The 24,720-nt window shown below is 39.8% G+C and overlaps 2 protein-coding genes across 4 annotated transcripts in view; one reads left to right on the forward strand and one right to left on the reverse strand.

Annotated features, from left to right (window-relative positions):
* Positions 1–387: 387 nt before the first annotated feature.
* LOC117508940 (clathrin heavy chain 1-like) lies at positions 388–9,374 on the forward strand. Its single transcript, XM_034168776.1, has 3 exons — positions 388–417; positions 6,293–6,467; positions 7,913–9,374. The coding sequence occupies exons 1-3, from the start codon at positions 388–390 to the stop codon at positions 8,038–8,040; spliced, it is 333 nt and encodes a 110-aa protein (XP_034024667.1). The 3' UTR covers positions 8,041–9,374.
* Positions 9,375–9,463: 89 nt separating this feature from the next.
* cfap45 (cilia and flagella associated protein 45) overlaps positions 9,464–24,720 on the reverse strand; it is a 45,890-nt gene continuing 30,633 nt past the window's right edge. For all 3 annotated transcript variants that reach the window (XM_034168055.1, XM_034168056.1, XM_034168054.1), the window contains one exon: positions 9,464–9,608. In XM_034168055.1, the coding sequence (XP_034023946.1) occupies positions 9,542–9,608 (67 nt within the window). In that variant the 3' untranslated portion in view covers positions 9,464–9,541. The remainder of the gene's footprint in view (positions 9,609–24,720) is intronic.

A 24,720-nucleotide genomic window follows, 5' to 3' on the forward strand; every position in this document is an offset into this window, starting at 1 on the left:
GGGATGCGACGAGCAGGTTTCCAGGTGTTCCATGCAGCCTTTCCAAAAGCGTGTCCGAGTCCGTGCGCACCACTCGAGTGACAGGTAGCCCCCTTTCCACCAGGTCCGACACTGCATCCTGCGCAGTATCGTATATTTTGATCTCTTCTTTGAAGAAAACTCGCATTCTAGCCGGGTAGAGAGTCTGAAATTTTATATTGCTCTCCTTCAGGATTCTTTGTATCTCTCCATACTCCCTGCGCTTTGCCAGTACATCCGGAGCATAGTTGTGGTCTATACTGATTTTGCTGTCGTTGAACATAAAGCCTTTCTTTTGCCAGGTCGTCTTCAATACTTGTCTTTCATTCGGTAGCTCTGGAATCTGACCACCAACGATCTGGGTTTACCATGGGCTGGGGGACGCGGGCCCAGTGCTCGGTGCGCCCTTTCAATCTGTAAATCTTTAGTAGGGGGAATTCCCAAGTTTTCATGCAATAATTTTTCCACAAAAGACGGGACAGCTGAAGGAGACGTTCCTTCCGCCAGCTCTGGGACTCCGTATATCCTTATGTTCTTTCTTCGGGAGCGTAACTCTGCATCAGATAACTTTTGTTGGAAATCCACTTGTTGCTTCGCTAATTCCATTATGACCTCCTCTGCAGCTTGCATGCAGTCTTCAAAGGCTGCAATCTGTTTCTCTGCGTCGTCCACTCTTGCATTTGTTTTCGTAATCTCTTGCTTGAGTTCAACAAATTGCTTACTGTTGTCGTTACGAAAGTCTCTGATTCTTTTAGAATCAAAGCAAACTTGTCTTCCCTCCGAACTCTGGTGCTATCTTCTACATCTTGGCTAGCTAAAGCAATCAGAATCAGGTGGAAGTGGTCCATTCATTAAAATTACTGGTAAATTAGAAGATGTCGATGTCACTCTGATGACATGCTTGTTCTTCATCCTCAATGTGTCTTTCCGTTGCTTGAGCCGCCTTCTTTGTCTTTGATTTGGATGTCATTTCCCTCACCTTTCGAAATCACTTCTCTTTACTGTAATTACTCGATGACATTTAGCTTTTGGGGAAGTTATTTATGAATTTGTCGCTAGAAGCTTTTCACGCTGCCATCTCTAGTGATGACCCGGAAATACACCATAAATTTGCAAAAATGTAACGTGCGGGACACCGAAGCCTCACTGACGAAACCGCTTCTGTGATCACGGAGTTGGATAGAATGTGAAGACGAGTGACCGCTTTTAACATTACAGCCATGATGTGAATGTTACATCCTCTGCTGTGTTCTCTTACTTTCTGCGGCAGCTGAGGAAGTTCAAAATGCCAAAAACAATGATGGTGAACTTCTACACTGCCATCATTGATCCATCATCTCCTCTTCCATCACCGTCTGGTATGCTGCTGCCACTGCTATGGACAGGAGCAGGCTGCAGAGAAGGTGATCGACTGCAATCTGCCATCCCTACAGGACCTGTACACGTCCAGGGCCCCGAGTCGAGCAAGAAAGATAGTGGCCGATCCCTCTCACCCAGTACACAACTTTTTGTTACCCTCCCCTCTGGCAGACAGCTGAGGTCCATCAGGACTAATACCTCAAGACAGAAAAAAACCTTATTTCCATCCGCAGCTACACTAAAAATAATGCCAGAGGCCCCCTTAAACCCTGCCCCCCCCCCCCCTTCCACATGTACAGATCGTCTCCGTTCCGTTTGCACAGCTGAAAACGCTGCCCGCTCTCTGCCGAGTCACATTAATAACTTAAAAGCGAATTGCTATTTTAAATCAAATGACACCTCTTACAGACAACAAACTACAACAGACTAAAACATTTTTTTCCTCCCAAAATGAGACGTCCTGCATTCTTTATGAATGACACTGATGTTGACTTGCAGCGCAGCCAGCTTCAAGAGCTCAGCTCAGAGGTATGGAGTTAAATTTGTACTATTAATGTCTGAAAGGAAATGCTTTTGAGAAAAACTACAGATTTAGTTTATTTTTATTTATGTCCAGAGATCAAGGATCCACCATGTAGAGTTTATTTAATGATCCAGTGGCCAATTTCATATTTATTCACTTTAAGACTCAATAAACTGTTCTTGACATGGAAAACCTGTAAAGCCTAGTTTTAGTACACAGAAAATTCACAGAAGGTATTGATAATCGAAGAGGAATTGGATCGGTAAGCAGAATCAATAAAATTATCAATAGCCATCCCTTATTATTTCTGTTAAAATGTTAGTTATGCCAAACATGTTTAAAAGGTAAGCAGAATCAATAAAATCTTATCAATAGCCATCCCTTATTATTTATGTTAAAATGTTAGTTATGCCAAAGATGTTTAAAAACAGAGATGTTTAAATATTTTAAAAAACAATGTTTAAAATATGACAAAAGATTAAATTGGAAGAATAGAAACTTCTTTAAAAACACATTTAAAATGTTTGAAAAGGCTGTAAAATGTTTGAAAGAATAGAAAGTTATTTAAAAACATGTTTAAAATGTTTTCAAAGGCTGTAAAATGTAAAACACACAAAGATATTGAAATTGTATTTATGTGTATCGGTGGGGTAGGGAGGCGCAGCTATTCGTTTGTTCTCTGAGGGGGGACTCACTCTCCCAGACTTTGAAAACCCCAGGTGTATACATTACCAGCCAAACGTTTACACACTGTGTGTGTGAGCGAGGGAAGCCCGTCTTGCTCGCCTGGCCTGTACTCAAATGTGAAAGCACCCTCAGACTGCAGATGAACATTATTTCAGGAGGCAGAGGCTCGGCAAGGCCTTACTTTGAAGTGCTATTTTGGGGTATTCCCACTGTGTTGACAGTATTCTGACAAAATTACATAAACTTGGGTTATTGTTGAAGGTCCTTTGGTGTTTTGGGGTGTCACTCTCGTCTTTGTGACTGAACAGTTTATTGTAGAGCGGTTCTCAGCAGCACTGCTGGAGATCACCTGTGCTGGATGTATTCCTCCTCCTCACTGCTCCGCCCACAGCTGATGACGTGGTTCAGGTGCATTCAGCTCTTTGAGGGCTGGCAGACAGACACGGGGCTCGACGGATCAGACACGGAGCCGGTGTCACCGGCAGGGTGACACCATGCACATTTAAAATGTGTAGGAGATCTCCAGCACAGGGCTGATGATCACAAATCTAGAGCATGTAAGGAGGATCAAAGCTGCCATTTGGGACTTTTCTTTGGGGGAGGTAAAAGCATATTGAACCACAAGCATGCACACCCCCGCCTCCCCTCCCTACCTCCCCGGTAGCATCAGCAGTGCTCACTCCAGGTTAGGAGGCATCATCGTTGGCCGTGCCTGCTTCTGAGAACCTTAAACTGGCTGATCAAACTCATCTTCATCTCTCTCTCACTGTTCCTCCACCGTGGCTCTCTGCTTTTCTTCTCCTTTGTCATGCAACTCCTCAAGAAGAAAATAACAAAACTGCCTCTCAGCATGTTTCTCAACCTTTCTTTGAAAAAAACAGCCTGTCTTTCCTTGAAACAGCCTGCTGTAACTAGAATGTCTGACTCAGCAGTTAACCAGTATGTCGAGAACTGAACCCAGAACCATTCTACAGTAAGATGTATTTAACATTTATCTTTAAACTGACGATTGTTACAGCAGAGGGTAACTTCTGGTGTTTTTTTGTTGTGGTTTTTTGGCTGCTTTATCCTGTGAAATGTGTACATTCTTTTCTTTCTGTCACTCTGTCTGCTTCTGAGCCGCTGAGCAAACACACTAAAATACAAACACATCATAGATAAATGTTCAGCCATCTGCTTGATTTTTACACTTGATGCACACAGACAGTGACTTCATGCAGCTACGTGCAGCATCCCAGAGCCCGAAACAAAACATTAATAATGTGTTGAATGAATCATTCTTCAGTTTCAGTTTTCTGATCTATTCCTGACTTTACAGGGTGGTTGTGCTGTTGAACCCTAGTTAGTATGCAGACTGATCATGTGACTCAGAAAAATGCAAAGCACCAGATTAAATATTTGGTCAATATTGTTTCATTTGCATTACTACAGGTCAGCCATGAAAGTAGCTGAGCAGAAACTGTACAAACCTAAACACGGATGGTAAATTCTGCACATGTAGGTCAGTAGAATTTATTTATTTAGTTCCAGGCATCAACAAATGTCATTTCAAAGCTCCATACACAGTAATTCTCGACCGTCGACAGTCAGCGAGCGCTGTCTGCAGTGGGAAGGAAAAAGTCCATTTTAATGAGAAGATACCTCAAGCAGACCAGACAAAGTGGGGTGGCCTTCTGCTTCACCCAAACTGTCAAATGAAAGGTTTCAGAAATGGTGTCCTGACTTGGACAGGTCTCATTAGATCTAAAACATAACGTATTAGATGTATTTGACAACAAAGAACTCACTCCCCCACCCCTGTGTTGATCCAGAGTAGAGTGCCTTGATTGGAGAGTGGCATCAACTCAAAACATGGCGTCATTTGGGTCTAACTGCTTTGAACTACTGAATGGACCTTCTATGTTTTCAACATTTTTTAAAGTCATTAACCACATACAGAAACACATCCAGGTACAGGTAATATCAAAATAAATGTAAAAATAGTTAAGCTAATCAAATTTACAATTTATGATGATTTATTTAATTAATTTAAAGCCTGATTTATGCAGCTGCTGCTCTTTAACACCATGTTATGCAATGACGTGTGTGACAGTGTTAAAGTTCTCAGTCTCTGGATTATGCTTTATTCTGGACTAATCTGACCCCCAACAAGCTTTTCTTTCTACAATCACCTCCAAATCAAAGGTAACCTGTACAGTTTTCTCTTATTGACTTCGTGCTGTAAATGTGATGTAGACTTTTCTGATCCATTTATTAGCGTGCGCGATATATGATGGCAGACGAAGGATTAAAAGCAGAAAAGTGTCAAATCACAGCCTTTTGTGTTTGATTTAACAGGTGCACGTCAGGCTGCGGGTCCGAGTCTGAACACAGTTTAAAAAAATTAACGGTTGGACTTTAAATCGCATAAATGATTCCTCTCCCACGTTCCACAAATCGGCAAGTGTCAGAGCTGAACTTTAATTTGTACCTCTCTTACTGTGCACATCCAGACTGCTCAGAGTTCTTAATGGAAATACATTGCAATCAGACGGGACATTTTATCTTTTGTGAGCAAAAACTCCGCTGTGCAGAATCCGTTATATACACTGTTTATTACATTGAAAACAATGCAAAAACTTCGGGACTGATGGTTTAGGTGAGTTTTACTGTGCATGGGACTGAACACTAAATTTACCTCTCAAGCTTTGATGATGATGTCGGCTTCCATCCCACACGACTGACTTTATTTTCCCAAATTTTTCTTCTGTTTGGATCTGAAGGGAATCTGTACATCTGATGCCCTTGTTGTGACTGTTTGGCATCCAAATGCGCACCAACCTGGCATTTTCAGCGAATAAATAAATAAAATAGCTGGATTTACCTGCAGACAGATTAACAGCCAACGCTATGTTTGTCCCAAGATGGCACCATGAGTCCGTGTTTGTTTTTTTTTTCCGACTCGTGTCGCCACTCTCTCTAATAAAAGGCGTTCTAATCCAGAGCCCCCCGCCCATAACTTCTTGATTCATCAACACATTCACTGAAGCAAATAAGATAGTCTCACAAATATCAGCAAATATTCAGCATAAATGTCTCAGCACATTTTCTGCTTAAAAAAGAGAGTTTTGGCATATTTGACAACCCAGAGCTTTTATTTTTTTTTCAAGTTGGTGTTGATCCTCAGCATCTACCCCCCCCCCAAAATCCCTTCAAACACACATATACGGCACATACAAGTTTTCAGCTAAATAAGCAAACAAAATACTGTAAGAAATATCAGCCAACAACACATTTCTGCCAAGAAACCAGCAAAAGTGTAAAATCTATCTTGGTAGGTTTCTCCTTTTTTTTTTTTTACCTCTTTTTTTAAGTCTTGATGAATGTACTGGTGAGGGATCAGTTCTCTACATACATGTGACAGTAGAACCGGTTGGGTGGCTGGATGGTGGGACCATTATTGCCCAGTAGCCTGTCTCCCCTCCTAAATCGTAAATTAGACTCCCTTACCAACCACAAACAACGGGACGGCTACACTGCTAACAGTCTTAGCTAAACTGAGTAGTGTAGACACTAGTTGCCAAGATGTAGTTTCTGTGTTTGCTCCCAACAGTATAGCAAGGTCTGCCTCTCGCAGCCTTTATTATTATTATTTTTAACCTGGACTTTATTGATCTTCGCCTGTCAGGAATGGTCCCATCTGTCAACCAGTGAAATAACCCAGAGGTCAGTTTTTACAAAGTCAGCCTCTCAGCCTTTGCTGTTCCAAACTCACTCACGGTGTGGCTGAAGTTTTTCACTGTTGCTGCTGTTTTCTTTCCACAGGTGGACAAACTGGAAGCCTCGGAGTCTCTGAGGAAACAGGAGGAGCAGGCCACCGAGTCCCAACCCATTGTTTATGGTAAAGAGAATGTTGTCAAGGCTTGTATGTCTGTCACCTGCGGCACATTTTGTTAAATGGAATTCAGAAGCTCAAATCAAACACACTTTGGGCAAATTATATGGCAACTTTAACTCAGACAGCAGGTTAGCTGTTTACTTTTGGAGTTTTGCTTCTGTGCAACACAATGGAGTTGCAATGGTGCAACCAAAATGTGTTTGTCCTGTCAATTTTTAGTTTTAATCAAAAGGGTGTAACAAAAATTTCTATTTATGAATTACTCATTTTTATACACATATACTCTGTTTTCAGATCCAAAAAGTAATATAAGCAGTAGTCTTAAAAATAATCACTTTTGCAGACTTTTCTTCAGAAAACAGTCAGGGGATGGAGGTTTGAACATTTCCTAGTCACTGAATATGTCTTGAACTTCAGTCATTAATAAATACAAATGCTATGATACTGTAACAAAAAATCCATCTGCATTTGGAAATGTTTTCAAAAACTGACTGATGGTGCAAGAAAGAAAGAAGCTAATGAGGGAAGCCACTAAGATACCCGTGACAACTTTGAAGGAGTTATAAGCTTCTGTGGCCGTGGTTGGAGAAAATAAGTACAATGTAACTTTTTCCTGTTTCATCTCCAGTTACAGCTTCATGGCGAAGTAAAGCAAGGAAGGATTTTAAAACAATAAGACATCAAATCTAGGCTGGACTCCCATGTGCGCATTGGCTAACTCACTGAAATTTTACACCTTATTTTTAAGAAGAATCTTGTATTTTCCACTCCATCATGAAGCTTTATCGCTGGTGATGCAACAGACAAAAGTTCCCTCACAAATCTCCTTTCTGCAAGTTCACCATTTTTGAGAACTTTCCACTGCAGACAGATTTACCATTCTGTTTGTATTTCTTAATGACTGACATAAATTAAGTCCAATACATATTCATCCATTCATTTTCTAAACCATTATTCCATTTAAGGGTGAAATGGGGGCGCTGGAGCCATTCCCAGCCGTTCTTGGGTAATGGGGGGGGTATATTTAGTTGTCTGGTTACTTACGGGATCGGAAAATGTAGAAACTCTGTAAAGAAATGGCCATTATATTTTTGTTGAACCCCTTGAATGACAGCAGAAAGTCAACGCAACAATCACATCTCGAGTGATTGTTTTTAACTCCACTGTGGAGACTCACAGAGGCAAGCTTAGATAAATTGCTGCTTTCCAAAAACATATGGACCTGGCTGTAATTCACTTATGAGCAGCAGCACTCCAAACAGCTTAAGAACCTTTCTGAAATTGTCAATAAGACTCAATTTAAGAAATGTGTGTGTGTGTGCTTGGTAAATTGCGGTGTGTCGGGGTTTCCTGTCAGCTAACACAGACATAAATGTCACGTGAGAATTTCACATTTGAGACAGGATTGTTGTCAAGGTGACGTGTTTATTGCAATGTTTGTGTTGCAGGCACCGCCCAGCTGATGCTCACAGCAGGGCCAAACGTCACCGTGCCGCCACAGCAGGTCTACGGTTACGGTTACACGGCACCTGGCTATGCTCAGCCACAACAGCCCAGCTTTGGTTACGGCATGTGAACGTGCCGCACATGCACACACCTTCCTCTCACCTGTCCTCTCTGTGTTCCTCACCAGCTTCCTGTGGTCCTCTACTCACAGCGGGGGCCTCAGAGCAACAGCCCACTTTGAAGTTTGTGTTCTCTTCTAATGCAAACATGCACTGAAGGACTTTATTAATTTGTATTGTTTGTATTTGTATTGGTGTATTTGTTTTTCACATTCCATATTTATGACTACTTATTTAGAGAAGTGGTATATTATTATTTTGTGTATGTTTGTCTTTTTTATTTTATTGATTTTTGTTTGTGCAGAAGTGGACTAGCTGACGCTCACTAACGAGCCTTTTGAAGTAGGTGGAGGAACATCGGATTGTTTCTTTTTTTGGCACTCATGAAGAAATTAATGTAGAGAAGCTCTTACTTTTGATGTACTGAACATGTGACCAGCTTCCATTGTCTCATCTGTCTGTAAAATGCATTTTCATCATTGTATATTTTGAGGGGGGGATGGGTTACTTATAATATTTGAACATATATTGCCATTTGAATGGCTATAGCTAGCAACACTAAATACTGATAGAATATTCTGCACAGGCGTGTAGCTTTATGGAGTTTTAAATGCATACAGACATAAGTCGCTGCTCAACTGAGGGTGTGTTTGTGTGTGCGCGTGACTGTCGACTTTAGTTTTATCCTGTCCCACCCTCTTAGATGTACTCTTTCATAGACTCCATGTATTTCGGTGACCACTCGTGCCGTGTACAGTGCTTGTGTGAGACTGTCTGTATATGTGCAAGGACGGGACTGTGTTGACCAAACACCCACAACCCCCAGACGTGTGTGTGTGTGTGTGTGTGTGTGTGTGTGTGTGTGTACTGACCCTCCTTGTCAGTGTGCAAGGTCTGTGTATGCCAGGTGTTGTGGTGTTTCCCTTGGTTACTTTTTCCCCATGTAGCAATGTGAACATGGTGAAAACTTTTTGAAGGAGACTCCTACTCTCCCATCCCATTTTCTCCCTCACGCCTGGCGGCGAGAACAAGGAAGACAGCCTGGTGAAACGGGCTGCCGAAATATATAAATGCTCCCAGAGGTTGCGTGTGTGTGTGTATGGTTTTGATGAACAAAAATTAAGTCCTTTGTGGAGAATGGTCTGAAATAAGAGCCTGTGTGTGTACTTTGATGTACTTCCAAACATGCTTTCAGCTGTGTCTAAAAGTGTCATTCTAACCCGACCAGACGTTGAATTTCTTTTTGTTATGCATATTAATGACAAACAGGACCTGTCATTAAGTGGAAGAACATGGCTTAACTGAAAGGGAAATACTAGTCTAAATAAAAAAACTAAAAATTGTACCCAGTCGTCTTTTTGGTATTACAAACACTGGGCATTAACAAGTTTTTTGTTTTGTTTTTGTGTTTTTTAAACGTTATAACTCTACCTAATGTACTTGTAACCCTGAAGTGTTGGCAAGATACTGGTTGTGAACTTGACCTGTGCCTGAAATCATGTTGTGAATAAGTCAAGGCCTGCTGCCACGGGCCTTCTTTTCCACTTCTTTGGAGTATTTCTCAGGAAGTCCCATACTCCTGCACACAAACACATCACAGCCTTGTCAGACAATAAGTAAACAATACATATCATTTCTCTTAACAAAAAAAGTGTACGATAGCCATCCCAGGATGACTGATGTCTATCGTACACCCTGTCACTGTTATGGGGTAAAAATAGTAAAAAATGGCTGAGGTAAATTTCAAGTTGCACAGGTGTCAAAAGGAAAAGTTGGTGCTATTTTGGTAAAAGGTAATGTAAATTAATGGTTGACCTAAGAAGATTAATCAATGGAATAGTTCTCTGGTGAGTGCTTGGTCTCCAATGCACAAACAAAGTTAACATCCAGTGGAATCCAATGCATGTTACATTATTCCATAATGTCATAACAAAGCATAATAGAAGATGCAAACTTTTTCAAAAGGAAGAGTTTAATTAAACCCCTTTAAACAACTGAAAGTCAATACTGTAAGCATTTAAAACTCCATTGTGGTGGTGTACACTTGGAGACAAAAATTGAACTCTTTGGCATGAATGCCAGGGATCATGTTTGGAGGAAACCAGGCACCATCCCTACAGTGAAGCATGGTGGTGGCAGCATCATAGTGTGGGGATGTTTTTCAGTGGTAGGAACTGGGAGACTAGTCAGGATTGAGGGAAAGACGAATGCAGCAATGTACAGCGACATCCTGGATGAAAAGCTGCTCTAGAGCGCTCTTGACCTCAGACTTCGATGGTTCATCTTTCAGCAGGGCAATGATACACAGCCAAGACATCAAAGGCGTGGCTTCAGGACAACTGTGTGAATGTCCTTGAGTGGCCCAGCCAGAGCCCAGACCTGAATCTGATTGAACATCTCTGGAGAGATGTGAAAATGGCTGTACAATGACACTCCCCATCTAACCTGATGGAGATTGAGAGCTGCTGCAAAGAGGAATAGTGCACCAAGGTGTACATGTGATTTCTTAGGGTTTGTTTTTTTTTTTTTTTTTAATAAATTTGCAAAAAAAATTTTTTTTTTTATTTGGAAAGTCATATACAGTAGTGTTCAGAATAATAGTAGTGCTATGTGACTAAAAAGATTAATCCAGGTTGTGAGTATATTTCTTATTGTTACATGGGAAACAAGGTACCAGTAGATTCTCACAAATCCAACAAGACCAAGCATTCATGATATGCACACTCTTAAGGCTATGAAATTGGGCTATTAGTAAAAAAAAAAAGTAGAAAAGGGGTGTTCACATAATAGTAGTGTGGCATTCAGTCAGTGAGTTCGTCAATTTTGTGGAACAAACAGGTGTGAATCAGGTGTCCCCTATTTAAGGATGAAGCCAGCACCTGTTGAACATGCTTTTCTCTTTGAAAGCCTGAGGAAAATGGGACATTCAAGACATTGTTCAGAAGAACAGCATAGTTTGATTAAAAAGTTGATTGGAGAGAGGAAAACTTATACGCAGGTGCAAAAAATTATAGGCTGTTCATCTACAATGATCTCCAATGCTTTAAAATGGACAAAAAAACAAAAAAAAGACGCGTGGAAGAAAACGGAAAACAACCATCAAAATGGATAGCAGAATAACCAGAATGGCAAAGGCTCACCCATTGATCAGCTCCAGGATGATCAAAGACAGTCTGGAGTTACCTGTAAGTGCTGTGACAGAAGACGCCTGTGTGAAGCTAATTTATTTGCAAGAATCCCCCGCAAAGTCCCTCTGTTAAATAAAAGACGTGCAGAAGAGGTTACAATTTGCCAAAGAACACATCAACTAGCCTAAAGAGAAATGGAGAAATATTTTGTGGACTGATGAGAGTAAAATTGTTCTTTTTGGGTCCAAGGGTCACAGACAGTTTGTGAGATGACCTCCAAACTCTGAATTCAAGCCACAGTTCAATTCAATTCAATTTTTTTTTTTATATAGCGCCAAATCACAACAAACAGTTGCCCCAAGGCGCTTTATATTGTAAGGCAAGGCCATACAATAATGATGTAAAACCCCAACGGTCAAAACGACCCCCTGTGAGCAAGCACTTGGCTACAGTGGGAAGGAAAAACTCCCTTTTAACAGGAAGAAACCTCCAGCAGAACCAGGCTCAGGGAGGGGCAGTCTTCTGCTGGGACTGGTTGGGGCTGAGGGAGAGAACCAGGAAAAAGACATGCTGTGGAGGGGAGCAGAGATCGATCACTAATGATTAAATGCAGAGTGGTGCATACAGAGCAAAAAGAGAAAGAAACAGTGCATCATGGGAACCCCCCAGCAGTCTACGTCTATAGCAGCATAACTAAGGGATGGTTCAGGGTCACCTGATCCAGCCCTAACTATAAGCTTTAGCAAAAAGGAAAGTTTTAAGCCTAATCTTAAAAGTAGAGAGGGTGTCTGTCTCCCTGATCTGAATTGGGAGCTGGTTCCACAGGAGAGGAGCCTGAAAGCTGAAGGCTCTGCCTCCCATTCTACCCTTACAAACCCTAGGAACTACAAGTAAGCCTGCAGTCTGAGAGCGAAGCGCTCTATTGGGGTGATATGGTACTACGAGGTCCCTAAGATAAGATGGGACCTGATTATTCAAAACCTTATAAGTAAGAAGAAGAATTTTAAATTCTATTCTAGAATTAACAGGAAGCCAATGAAGAGAGGCCAATATGGGTGAGATATGCTCTCTCCTTCTAGTCCCCGTCAGCACTCTAGCTGCAGCATTTTGAATTAACTGAAGGCTTTTTAGGGAACTTTTAGGACAACCTGATAATAATGAATTACAATAGTCCAGCCTAGAGGAAATAAATGCATGAATTAGTTTTTCAGCATCACTCTGAGACAAGACCTTTCTGATTTTAGAGATATTGCGTAAATGCAAAAAAGCAGTCCTACATATTTGTTTAATATGCGCTTTGAATGACATATCCTGATCAAAATGACTCCAAGATTTCTCACAGTATTACTAGAGGTCAGGGTAATGCCATCCACAGTAAGGATCTGGTTAGACACCATGTTTCTAAGATTTGTGGGGCCAAGTACAATAACTTCAGTTTTATCTGAGTTTAAAAGCAGGAAATTAGAGGTCATCCATATCTTTATGTCTGTAAGACAATCCTGCAGTTAGCTAATTGGTGTGTGTCGTCTGGCTTCATGGATAGATAAAGCTGGGTATCATCTGCGTAACAATGAAAATTTAAGCAATACCGTCTAATAATACTGCCTAAGGGAAGCATATATAAAGTGAATAAAATTGGTCCTAGCACAGAACCTTGTGGAACTCCATAATTAACTTTAGTCTGTGAAGAAGATTCCCCATTTACATGAACAAATTGTAATCTATTAGACAAATATGATTCAAACCACCGCAGCGCAGTGCCTTTAATACCTATGGCATGCTCTAATCTCTGTAATAAAATTTTATGGTCAACAGTATCAAAAGCAGCACTGAGGTCTAACAGAACAAGCACAGAGATGAGTCCACTGTCCGAGGCCATAAGAAGATCATTTGTAACCTTCACTAATGCTGTTTCTGTACTATGATGAATTCTAAAACCTGACTGAAACTCTTCAAATAGACCATTCCTCTGCAGATGATCAGTTAGCTGTTTTACAACTACCCTTTCAAGAATTTTTGAGAGAAAAGGAAGGTTGGAGATTGGCCTATAATTAGCTAAGATAGCTGGGTCAAGTGATGGCTTTTTAAGTAATGGTTTAATTACTGCCACCTTAAAAACCTGTGGTACATAGCCAACTAACAAAGATAGATTGATCATATTTAAGATCGAAGCATTAAATAATGGTAGGGCTTCCTTGAGCAGCCTGGTAGGAATGGGGTCTAATAAACATGTTGATGGTTTGGATGAAGTAACTAATGAAAATAACTCAGACAGAACAATCGGAGAGAAAGAGTCTAACCAAATACCGGCATCACTGAAAGCAGCCAAAAATAACGATACGTCTTTGGGATGGTTATGAGTAATTTTTTCTCTAATAGTTAAAATTTTGTTAGCAAAGAAAGTCATGAACTCATTACTAGTTAAAGTTAATGGAATACTCAGCTCAATAGAGCTCTGACTCTTTGTCAGCCTGGCTACAGTGCTGAAAAGAAACCTGGGGTTGTTCTTATTTTCTTCAATTAGTGATGAGTAGAAAGATGTCCTAGCTTTACGGAGGGCTTTTTTATAGAGCAACAGACTCTTTTTCCAGGCTAAGTGAAGATCTTCTAAATTAGTGAGACGCCATTTCCTCTCCAACTTACGGGTTATCTGCTTTAAGCTACGAGTTTGAGAGTTATACCATGGAGTCAGACACTTCTGATTTAAAGCTCTCTTTTTCAGAGGAGCTACAGCATCCAAAGCTGTCTTCAATGAGGATGTAAAACTATTGACGAGATACTCTATCTCCCTTACAGAGTTTAGGTAGCTACTCTGCACTGTGTTGTTATATGGCATTAGAGAACATAAAGAAGGAATCATATCCTTAAACCTAGTTACAGCGCTTTCTGAAAGACTTCTAGTGTAATGAAACTTATTCCCTACTGCTGGGTAGTCCATCAGAGTAAATGTAAATGTTATTAAAAAATGATCAGACAGAAGGGAGTTTTCAGGGAATACTGTTAAGTCTTCTATTTCCATACCATAAGTCAGAACAAGATCTAAGATATGATTAAAGTGGTGGGTGGACTCATTTACTTTTTGAGCAAAGCCAATAGAGTCTAATAATAGATTAAATGCAGTGTTGAGGCTGTCATTCTCAGCATCTGTGTGGATGTTAAAATCGCCCACTATAATTATCTTATCTGAGCTAAGCACTAAGTCAGACAAAAGGTCTGAAAATTCACAGAGAAACTCACAGTAACGACCAGGTGGACGATAGATAATAACAAATAAAACTGGTTTTTGGGACTTCCAATTTGGATGGACAAGACTAAGAGACAAGCTTTCAAATGAATTAAAGCTCTGTCTGGGTTTTTGATTAATTAATAAGCTGGAATGGAAGATTGCTGCTAATCCTCCGCCCCGGCCCGTGCTACGAGCATTCTGACAGTTAGTGTGACTCGGGGGTGTTGACTCATTTAAACTAACATATTCATCCTGCTGTAACCAGGTTTCTGTTAGGCAGAATAAATCAATATGTTGATCAATTATTATATCATTTACCAACAGGGACTTAGAAGAGAGAGACCTAATGTTTAATAGACCACATTTAACTGTTTTAGTCTGTGGTGCAGTTGAAGGTGCTATATTATTTTTTCTTTTTGAATTTTTATGCTTAAATAGATTTTTGCTGGTATTGGTAGTCTGGGAGCAGGCACCGTCTCTACGGGGATGGGGTAATGAGGGGATGGCAGGGGGAGAGAAGCTGCAGAGAGGTGTGTAAGACTACAACTCTGCTTCCTGGTCCCAACCCTGGATAGTCACAGTTTGGAGGATTTAAGAAAATTAGCCAGATTTCTAGAAATGAGAGCTGCTCCATCCAAAGTGGGACGGATGCCGTCTCATCTAACAAGACCAGGTTTTCCCCAGAAGCTTTGCCAATTATCTATGAAGCCCACCTCATTTTTTGGACACCACTCAGACAGCCAGCAATTCAAGGAGAACATGCGGCTAAACATGTCACTCCCGGTCCGATTGGGGAGGGGCCCAGAGAAAACTACAGAGTCCGACATTGTTTTTGCAAAGTTACACACCGATTTAATGTTAATTTTAGTGACCTCCGATTGGCGTAACCGGGTGTCATTACTGCCGACGTGAATTACAATCTTACCAAATTTACGCTTAGCCTTAACCAGCAGTTTCAAATTTCCTTCAATGTCGCCTGCTCTGGCCCCCGGAAGACAATTGACTATGGTTGCTGGTGTCGCTAACTTCACATTTCTCAAAACAGAGTCGCCAATAACCAGAGTTTGATCCTCGGCGGGTGTGTCGTCGAGTGGGGAAAACGGTTAGAGATGTGAACGGGTTGGCGGTGTACACGGGGCTTCTGTTTAGGGCTACGCTTCCTCCTCACAGTCACCCAGTCGGCCTGCTTTCCCGGCTGCTCGGGATCTGCCAGGGGGGAACTAACGGCGGCTAAGCTACCTTGGTCCGCACCGACTACAGGGGCCTGGCTAGCTGTAGAATTTTCCACGGTGCGGAGCCGAGTCTCCATTCGCCCAGCCTGGCCTCCAAAGCTACGAATAAGCTACACTTATTACAAGTACCATTACTGCTAAAGGAGGCCGAGGAATAACTAAACATTTCACACCCAGAGCAGAAAAGTGCGGGAGAGACAGGAGAAGCCGCCATGCTAAATCGGCTAAGAGCTAGTAGCTACGCTAAGCTAGCGGATTCCTAAAAACACGCAAAGTGAATAATGTGTAAATACATTATTATAAGTTCACAGTGAAGACAGTGAAGCATGGTGGTGCAAGCATCATGATATGGGCATGTTTCTCCTACTATGGTGTTGGGCCTATATGTCGCATACCAGGTATCATGGATCAGTTTGGATATGTCAAAATACTTGAAGAGGTCATGTTGCCTTATGCTGAAGAGGACATGCCCTTGAAATGGGTGTTTCAACAAGACAATGACCCCAAGCACACTAGTAAACGAGCAAAATCATGGTTCCAAACCAACAAAATTAATGCCTCGCAGATGTGAAGAAATCATGAAAAACTGTGGTTATACAACTAAATACTAGTTTAGTGATTCAAAGGATTGCTAAAAAAGCAGTTTGAACATAACAGTTTTAAGTTTGTAGCGTCAACAGCAGGTGCTACTATTATTGTGAGCACCCCCTTTTCTACTTTTTTTTACTAATAGCCCAATTTCATAGCATAAGAGTGTGCATATCATGAATGCTTGGTCTTGTTGGATTTGTGAGAATCTACTGAATCTGCTGGTACCTTGTTTCCCATTTAACAATAAGAAATATACTCAAAACCTGGATTAATCTTTTTAGTCACATAGCACTACTACTGTATTATTCTGAACAGCATTCTTCCTTCCTTTCCCCATTTTAAAAGGGCCTTTTTTTCCTTCTTTCTTTTTAAAAAGAAAAACAGTTTTATTGCCCTTGATACAAAAAAGAAAAAAAACAAATCTCTATATTGATATGAATAGACAATAACCAAGGAACTATATACAACAAAGGGGAGCCAACTCAGTAGGGGATGTGGAAAATATTCACAGATGGTACTTGAAGCAATTAATCTGGGCATAACAGAGAAGTCATGAAAAATCTGCTCTTGTTGGGGTAATATATGTAATCCATTTGTTCCAAATACAATAGAATTCCTCCCTTCTGATATTAATTAGATAGGTTAATTTTTCCATTTTGAAATTTTCAAGGACTATGTCGGTCCACTGAGGGAGGATTTGGGGTCAGCCATTTCTTAGTAATATTTTTTTAAGAAGGGCTTGCAGCAATTTTTATCACTTCTCTGTTGTAAATAATCTGCACTGCCCAAATAAAGATTCCCAAAATTAAATTCCAAGTTGCAACCAAAAACTGAAATCAAACATTTATGAATTTCTTTCTAGTAAGAGTGTAATTTAGGACAAGCCCAGAATATATGATAGTGGTCAGCCTTGTCAGAGCCATATTGTCTCCAGCATACTGAGGGATTGGTATATTTACTGCCCTGAACAGGAGTCTTAAAGTATCTAATTATATTTTTCCAACAGTGTTCTCGCCAAAATAAAGAAGTTGATGACCACTGAAATTCCCAAATCACTTCCCAGTTTTCCTCTGAGATACTGACAGTTGCCTCTTTTTCCCATTCTCTTTTTATGTACAGTGTTTTACATTTGTCCAATTTAGAGAGAGCATTATACATTGTAGAAATCAATTTCAGCTTTAGTAAACATGTGCTGATTTCAGTATTTTCTAAAAGGCTGTGAAAATTCTGAAAATTAATAATTTGAAGAAAAACTATGTTTTACTTCAAGATATCTATAAAAATCTTTATTACTCAAATTGTATTTGTTCTGGAGTGTCTGGAAACTATGGAAAATATCGTTTTTAGTGAAAGATAAGTTGTAAGCCCTTTTGCTATCCAGTTTTTAAAGATACCATCTCTTTTATTGGGAGGAAAGTCAGAATCAAAGGCACACCATCTAAATAAAAATAGCATCTTCTGAATTTTTGTAAGATTTATTACTTTGTGCCATATTCTCAGAGTCAACTTTATCCAGCAGTTACCAGACTCTTCAATTTGTGCCTCCAAAATTCTGTCCCCTATCACTACTTGCAAGGGGAATGCATTGATCATCCTGTGCTCTAGTTCTTTCCACTTTGATTTGTATTCCTCATTGCACCAGTACAGGAGTGGGATTAACTGAGATGCATAATAATAATATTTTAAACATGGAATAGCCATTCCCCCATCTTTTTTCCTCAATTGCAGTGTACTATACCTAATATGTGGCTTTTTTCCCTAGCAAATAAACCGTGATATCTGTTTATCCCACTCCCTAAACTGACTTTCAGATACTTCTATTGGAAGTGTTCTAAAGAGGTACAGTAGTTTAGGGAGCACTGACATTTTAATGGCATTTACTCTGGAGGTTAGACTTAAAAAGGGGATAAAGCTCCACCTATGCAAGTCTTCGTTAATCTTTAATGATAATGGCTCATAATTTGTTTTAAAAAGTATTGATAAATCTTTGGTTACAGTTACACCCAGATATTTTATATCCTGAGATTCACAATTTAAATTGTAACTATTTTGTAAATTTGTTGAAGCTGTATAATTTAGTGTCATTATTTGTGTTTTTTTAATATTAAGTTTATACACTGATAAATTTCCAAATTGTCTTAGTAGATTCATTAAGCCATTGAAAGATTTCTCTGGTTCCTCCAGGTAAACTAATACATCATCAGCAAACATTGCCACCTTGTGTTCAATTCCTGCAACTGCAATTCCTCTTATTTGATCACTTTGTCTTAATAATTGCCCAAGGGGTTCGATAAATAAAGCAAACAAAAGTGGTGAAATTGGGCAGCCCTGTCTGCTTCCTCTTTCCAGAATGAAAGGATCTGACAAATCGCCATTAACCTTTACCTGCGCCATTGGCTTTGAATACAAAGATTGAATCACCTTAATAAAATTTCTATGAAAGGCAAATCTATCCATTATTTAGAAAAGAAACAGCCATCTTACGGCGTCAAAGGCCTTTTCTGCATCAAGACTAACTTCTTGATGCGGTCCTTCTTATTATCCAACAATGGATAACTCTTGTTATCCATTGTTTGCCTCTGTTGTATAAATCCTGTCTGATCTAAATTTATTATTTCCAGTAATATGGTCTCCAATCTATGTGCTAGGATGGTAGTAAACAATTTGTAATCGACATTTAAGACACTTATTGGCCTGTAGTTTCCACACTCCTGTCTGTCTTTATTTTCTTTTGGAATAACTGAAACGACTGCTTCACGCAAAGATGGTGGAATCTCACCTGTTTATTGTTGTTGTTTTCAAGCATTTATACCACTCACTTGTACAGCCATCTAGGCCACTCATGATAATAAATTTCAAAACATTCTTTAATCTTTTCCCTTGAATCTTCAATTTGGCCAGTTATGGGATTTTTAATTTTGTAAATAGTAGTCTCCATTTGCTGTTTACACAGCTTATATGCCAGAATTTTTGCAGATTTTGCACCAGCTTCATAATTTTTTTGTTTGAAAAAGTCATTTTCTTTTGTATTTCATGAGTATAAATATCATCTATTTGCCTTTTTACTTCTTTTATTCTGGCCCTAGATTCAGAATTTGTGTCTTTACCTTCCTCTGTTTACATTTGTTTTAGTTTTGCCTGCAGTTCAGCCAGCATTTTACCCCTACATTTTTTCATGTATGCGGTGAGCGATATGAGTTTCCCCCTTAGCATTGCTTTTAATGCATCCCATAAAATTGTTGGCTTAATTTCCCCATCATCATTGATTTTCATATATTCTTTAATGTCACCCTTAATTTTCTCCACTGTTCTTGAATCATTAAGTGTATATGAATTTAATCTCCAATGACTTCTCTTTACTTTTCAAATCTACAATAAGAATTAAAGGGCTGTGGTCTGAAATATCTATTGATGCAATTTGGGAACTCTTTATTCTAAGTCTATCCTGGCTAAATACAAAAAATAATCTATCCTGGTATACACAGAGTGCGGTACAGAGAAGTATGTATAATCTCTGGTTTGTGGGTGCCTATCTCTCCATACATCAATGACTCCCAGCTCCTCCATTAAAGATTTTACCTTCTTAGATACCAAATTACCCTGAACCTCTTTGCCTGATGAATCTAAATTTGGATCAATCCGAAGCCATCATTTCAAATATATTCTTATAGTCCAGTCATTTTATGAAAAAAAAAAAGGGGTCAACCAGGAACAAATTGCAACAGAAATTATTTTGGTGGCATTTGAACCCTGAAGCTGTTTTATAAAACATACTAAAAGTCTAGAAAGATAAAAAAAAAATCGGGAACACTCCCAAAATCCAAGATGGCCGTCCAAAAACATGCAAACATTTAGTTTTTCCAAAATAACTAAAAAAATATCAATATTTAAGCACATAAATGTATTGATGTTAAATATAAACTTGGGTATTGTGGACATTTTGACACCAAAATTAGGCCTCTATCTGTAACGGTTCTTGAGATACAGCCTATATGTAGTTTACATACACTCAAGGATGCCAATTCGGTTTGTGTCCTATTACGTTAAAAATATTGCAGTTAAGGCCCATAAATACATTGAAGTTGAATATAAACTTGTGCACTGTGGACATTTTGGCACCAAAAAAAATAGCTGTAGCTATTACAGTTTTTGAGATATGGTATAAAAATACATCTACACTCGACAAAAATTGATGAAATTGAGCATTGTTATGTTGAAAACTAAGTACCATTTCTGAAATGTTCATCTAAAGAAGGTAATAATAATCTTTTTGAGTCAATATTTCACTGGAATATGAATAGAGAAGTTACTCATATATTATGTATAATAGAGTGAATGTCAATGCACAACCAGGGCACACTGGTGACACCAGTGCTGTGTGGACAACCTGGAGAAAGCCTCAATTCTCTCAGATACAGGCGCTTTTGTGATAAGGTTGCAACAAAGACAACTCATGTGCAGCCACAATGTTTGCCACCCACTTCGGCAGCTGCCAAGTTTCATAGTCTGAGAGATTACTTGCAAGTTCAGGAATGGAAAGGTGAAGATGAAGGTGACAACATGCCATTGCAAGAATGGGGATGGAAAGTTTCTGATAGTCAAGTCCCAATCATGACTGACTTGCAAGCAGCACCAGATTCTCTTCTGCATGCTGTGAGATGTAACTGCAGTACTGACTGTAGTACATTGCGATGTACATGTCGCAAACTTAACTTAGATTGCTCAGCAGTGTGTGGCAACTGCAGAAGTACAGGGTGTACAAATGCAGGCCAAGTCAATGATAACCAGGATGATGAGACTGAAATTTGAACAAGTAAAATTTCAAGTGTCATGATGTACACAATACTGATTTCACCTGAACTTTTATTATTATCATGCTTCATTGGTTTTACTGTAAAATTAGTGTGTGATTACATCTGTGTCATTAAAAAAAGTTAGTGCAGCTGACAAGCACTAAATATTATTACATTCTTTAAATGAACATTTCAGAAGTTACTTGGTTTCAACATAATTTCACCATTTTTAGCCAAGTGTAGATGGCTTATGTGCTGTATCTCAAAAACTGTAAGAGCTACAGCCATTCTTTTGGTGCTAAAATGTCCACAATACACAAGTTTATATTCAACTCAATACATTTCTGGGCCTTAACTGCAATATTTTTAACGTAATAGGACCACAAACCAAATTGTCGTCCCAGTGGATGTAAAACAACAAATAGACTGTATCTCAAGAACCGTTACAGATACTTAATTTTGGTGTCAAGATGTCCACAATACCCAAGTTTATATTTAACATTAATACATTTCTGTGCTTAAATATTGATAGTTTTTGAGTTATTTGGGGGAAAAACCAAATTTTGCATGTTTTCGGCGTGGCCATCTTGGATTTTGGAAGTGTTCCCGATTTTTTATCTTTCTAGACTTTTAGTATGTTTTATAAAACAGTTTCATGGTTCAAATGCCACCAAAATCATTTCTGTTGCAATTTTTTCTGGGTCAAACCATAAAATGACTGGACTATTATAGAACAACCAGTCACTTCCTGGGGGGGCATAAACATTAATCAGAGTGACATCGACATCTTCTAATTTACCAGTAATTTTAATGAACGGACCACTTCCGTCTACACTATTTCAGACTTATGTTCATATGTCATATGTTCATATGTTCTACTAGATATGATTATGGCCACCCCTCGTTTATGTGAAGACTTGTATGAAGAGGAAAATACATGCTTAAAGCCTTGCTTCTTGAGCTTTGCATGTTCAGATGCATGTGAGTCTCCTGGAAAAAATTTGTGCCCCTTCTTTTTTAAGTTTTGACAACACTTTGGTCCTTTTGACTGGACTTAATAGCCCATTTACATTAAAGGAAATTATTTTAAGGTCTCCACTATGCATTTTGATTATTTTAAACAAAGAACATGAAAATTCTTCCTTCCGCCACTATGTGAAGCTTCCCCTTTGAAAAGAGTTGAAAATATAATAACATGACAAACCACTTTAGAACTCTTAAACAAACTATAGAACCTTAAAACTGTTATACTTTGAACAGGTCTTAGAAACCACTTCCCGAGTTGAGGTTCACACCTCTCTTGGACCTCCTCTTCGAGGGAAAGCCTCTATGGCCAAACGGACGTTGAGGGCCCTCTACCATATTTGTCTCAGTCCTTTCAAGTCCTCATTTACGACATATTTGTTAATTTGTAATAAAAATCCAAACTTTAAATCTACTCACTAATCTTTTTCACGTCATAAACCAAGAGTCCAAAAAAATATTTTCATCAGGCGTTTGTGCTTCGAGACTAGCTCAATCTAAATGCTTGTAGCTTTTCCTTTAATCCTGGGATGCGACGAGCAGGTTTCCAGGTGTTCATGCAGCCTTTCCAAAAGCGTGTCCGAGTCCGTGCGCACCACTCGAGTGACAGGTAGCCCCCTTTCCACCAGGTCCGACACTGCATCCTGCGCAGTATCGTATATTTTGATCTCTTCTTTGAAGAAAACTCGCATTCTAGCCGGGTAGAGAGTCTGAAATTTTATATTGCTCTCCTTCAGGATTCTTTGTATCTCTCCATACTCCCTGCGCTTTGCCAGTACATCCGGAGCATAGTTGTGGTCTATACTGATTTTGCTGTCGTTGAACATAAAGCCTTTCTTTTGCCAGGTCGTCTTCAATACTTGTCTTTCATTCGGTAGCTCTGGAATCTGACCACCAACGATCTGGGTTTACCATGGGCTGGGGGGACGCGGGCCAGTGCTCGGTGCGCCCTTTCAATCTGTAAATCTTTAGTAGGGGGAATTCCCAAGTTTTCATGCAATAATTTTTCCACAAAGACGGGACAGCTGAAGGAGACGTTCCTTCCGCCAGCTCTGGGACTCCGTATATCCTTATGTTCTTTCTTCGGGAGCGTAACTCTGCATCAGATAACTTTTGTTGGAAATCCACTTGTTGCTTCGCTAATTCCATTATGACCTCCTCTGCAGCTTGCATGCAGTCTTCAAAGGCTGCAATCTGTTTCTCTGCGTCGTCCACTCTTGCATTTGTTTTCGTAATCTCTTGCTTGAGTTCAACAAATTGCTTACTGTTGTCGTTACGAAAGTCTCTGATTTCTTTTAGAATCAAAGCAAACTTGTCTTCCCTCCGAACTCTGGTGCTATCTTCTACATCTTGGCTAGCTAAAGCAATCAGAATCAGGTGGAAGTGGTCCATTCATTAAAATTACTGGTAAATTAGAAGATGTCGATGTCACTCTGATGACATGCTTGTTCTTCATCCTCAATGTGTCTTTCCGTTGCTTGAGCCGCCTTCTTTGTCTTTGATTGGATGTCATTTCCCTCACCTTTCGAAATCACTTCTCTTTACTGTAATTACTCGATGACATTTAGCTTTTGGGGAAGTTATTTATGAATTTGTCGCTAGAAGCTTTTCACGCTGCCATCTCTAGTGATGACCCGGAAATACACCATAAATTTGCAAAAATGTAACGTGCGGGACACCGAAGCCTCACTGACGAAACCGCTTCTGTGATCACGGAGTTGGATAGAATGTGAAGACGAGTGACCGCTTTTAACATTACAGCCATGATGTGAATGTTACATCCTCTGCTGTGTTCTCTTACTTTCTGCGGCAGCTGAGGAAGTTCAAAATGCCAAAAACAATGATGGTGAACTTCTACACTGCCATCATTGATCCATCATCTCCTCTTCCATCACCGTCTGGTAGCTGCTGCCACTGCTATGGACAGGAGCAGGCTGCAGAGAAGGTGATCGACTGCAATCTGCCATCCCTACAGGACCTGTACACGTCCAGGGCCCGAGTCGAGCAAGAAAGATAGTGGCCGATCCCTCTCACCCAGTACACAACTTTTTGTTACCCTCCCCTCTGGCAGACGCTGAGGTCCATCAGGACTAATACCTCAAGACAGAAAAAAACCTTATTTCCATCCGCAGCTACACTAAAAATAATGCCAGAGGCCCCCTTTAACCCTGCCCCCCCCCCCCCACTTCCACATGTACAGATGGGTCATCCCTGCCACTGAAAGGTACTGTAGATTTGCACACAAACCATATACTTTTGCACAGTCCCCATTCCACTACATCATATTAACTATGAACATAGTTCTGCCTATATAGCTTTGCTATATGATTATATGGCTCTTTTACTTACAGAAGTACTTTTTTTCCTTTTCTTTTTATTGTTGCTTACACCCCAATAACACCAGATCAAATTCCTTCTATGTGTGAACTTACTTGGCAATAAATTCAATTTGATTTTGGATTGGTCTATGCATTATGGTGGACAGTAGTTTTGGACAGCTTATGTTTTGTAATAACTTCTTAGTATTCACCCAAACATGTACTGTCCCTCAGTTCTGGTCATAATAAAGTCAATTAAAGGACACTTAGCAACTTCCTCACTCCAAAGGGATCCTTGACAAAAAACAAGAACCAATCATTACAGAAAAGAACTAAACAATGGAACCAGCTGCTTTGGAGATCAGTAAGATAAAAAAAAC

This window comes from Thalassophryne amazonica, chromosome 4 (genome assembly GCF_902500255.1).
Source record: "Thalassophryne amazonica chromosome 4, fThaAma1.1, whole genome shotgun sequence".
NCBI lineage: Eukaryota > Metazoa > Chordata > Actinopteri > Batrachoidiformes > Batrachoididae > Thalassophryne > Thalassophryne amazonica.

Excerpts from the sequence above, each read along its gene's own strand:
- LOC117508940 (XM_034168776.1), top strand. The coding sequence starts at position 388 with ATGGGCTGGGGGACGCGGGCCCAGTGCTCG. Across the intron at positions 418-6,292 it reads GGACGCGGGCCCAGTGCTCG|GTCAGTTTTTACAAAGTCAG; the intron begins GTGCGCCCTTTC and ends AATAACCCAGAG. Across the intron at positions 6,468-7,912 it reads GTCCCAACCCATTGTTTATG|GCACCGCCCAGCTGATGCTC; the intron begins GTAAAGAGAATG and ends TTTGTGTTGCAG.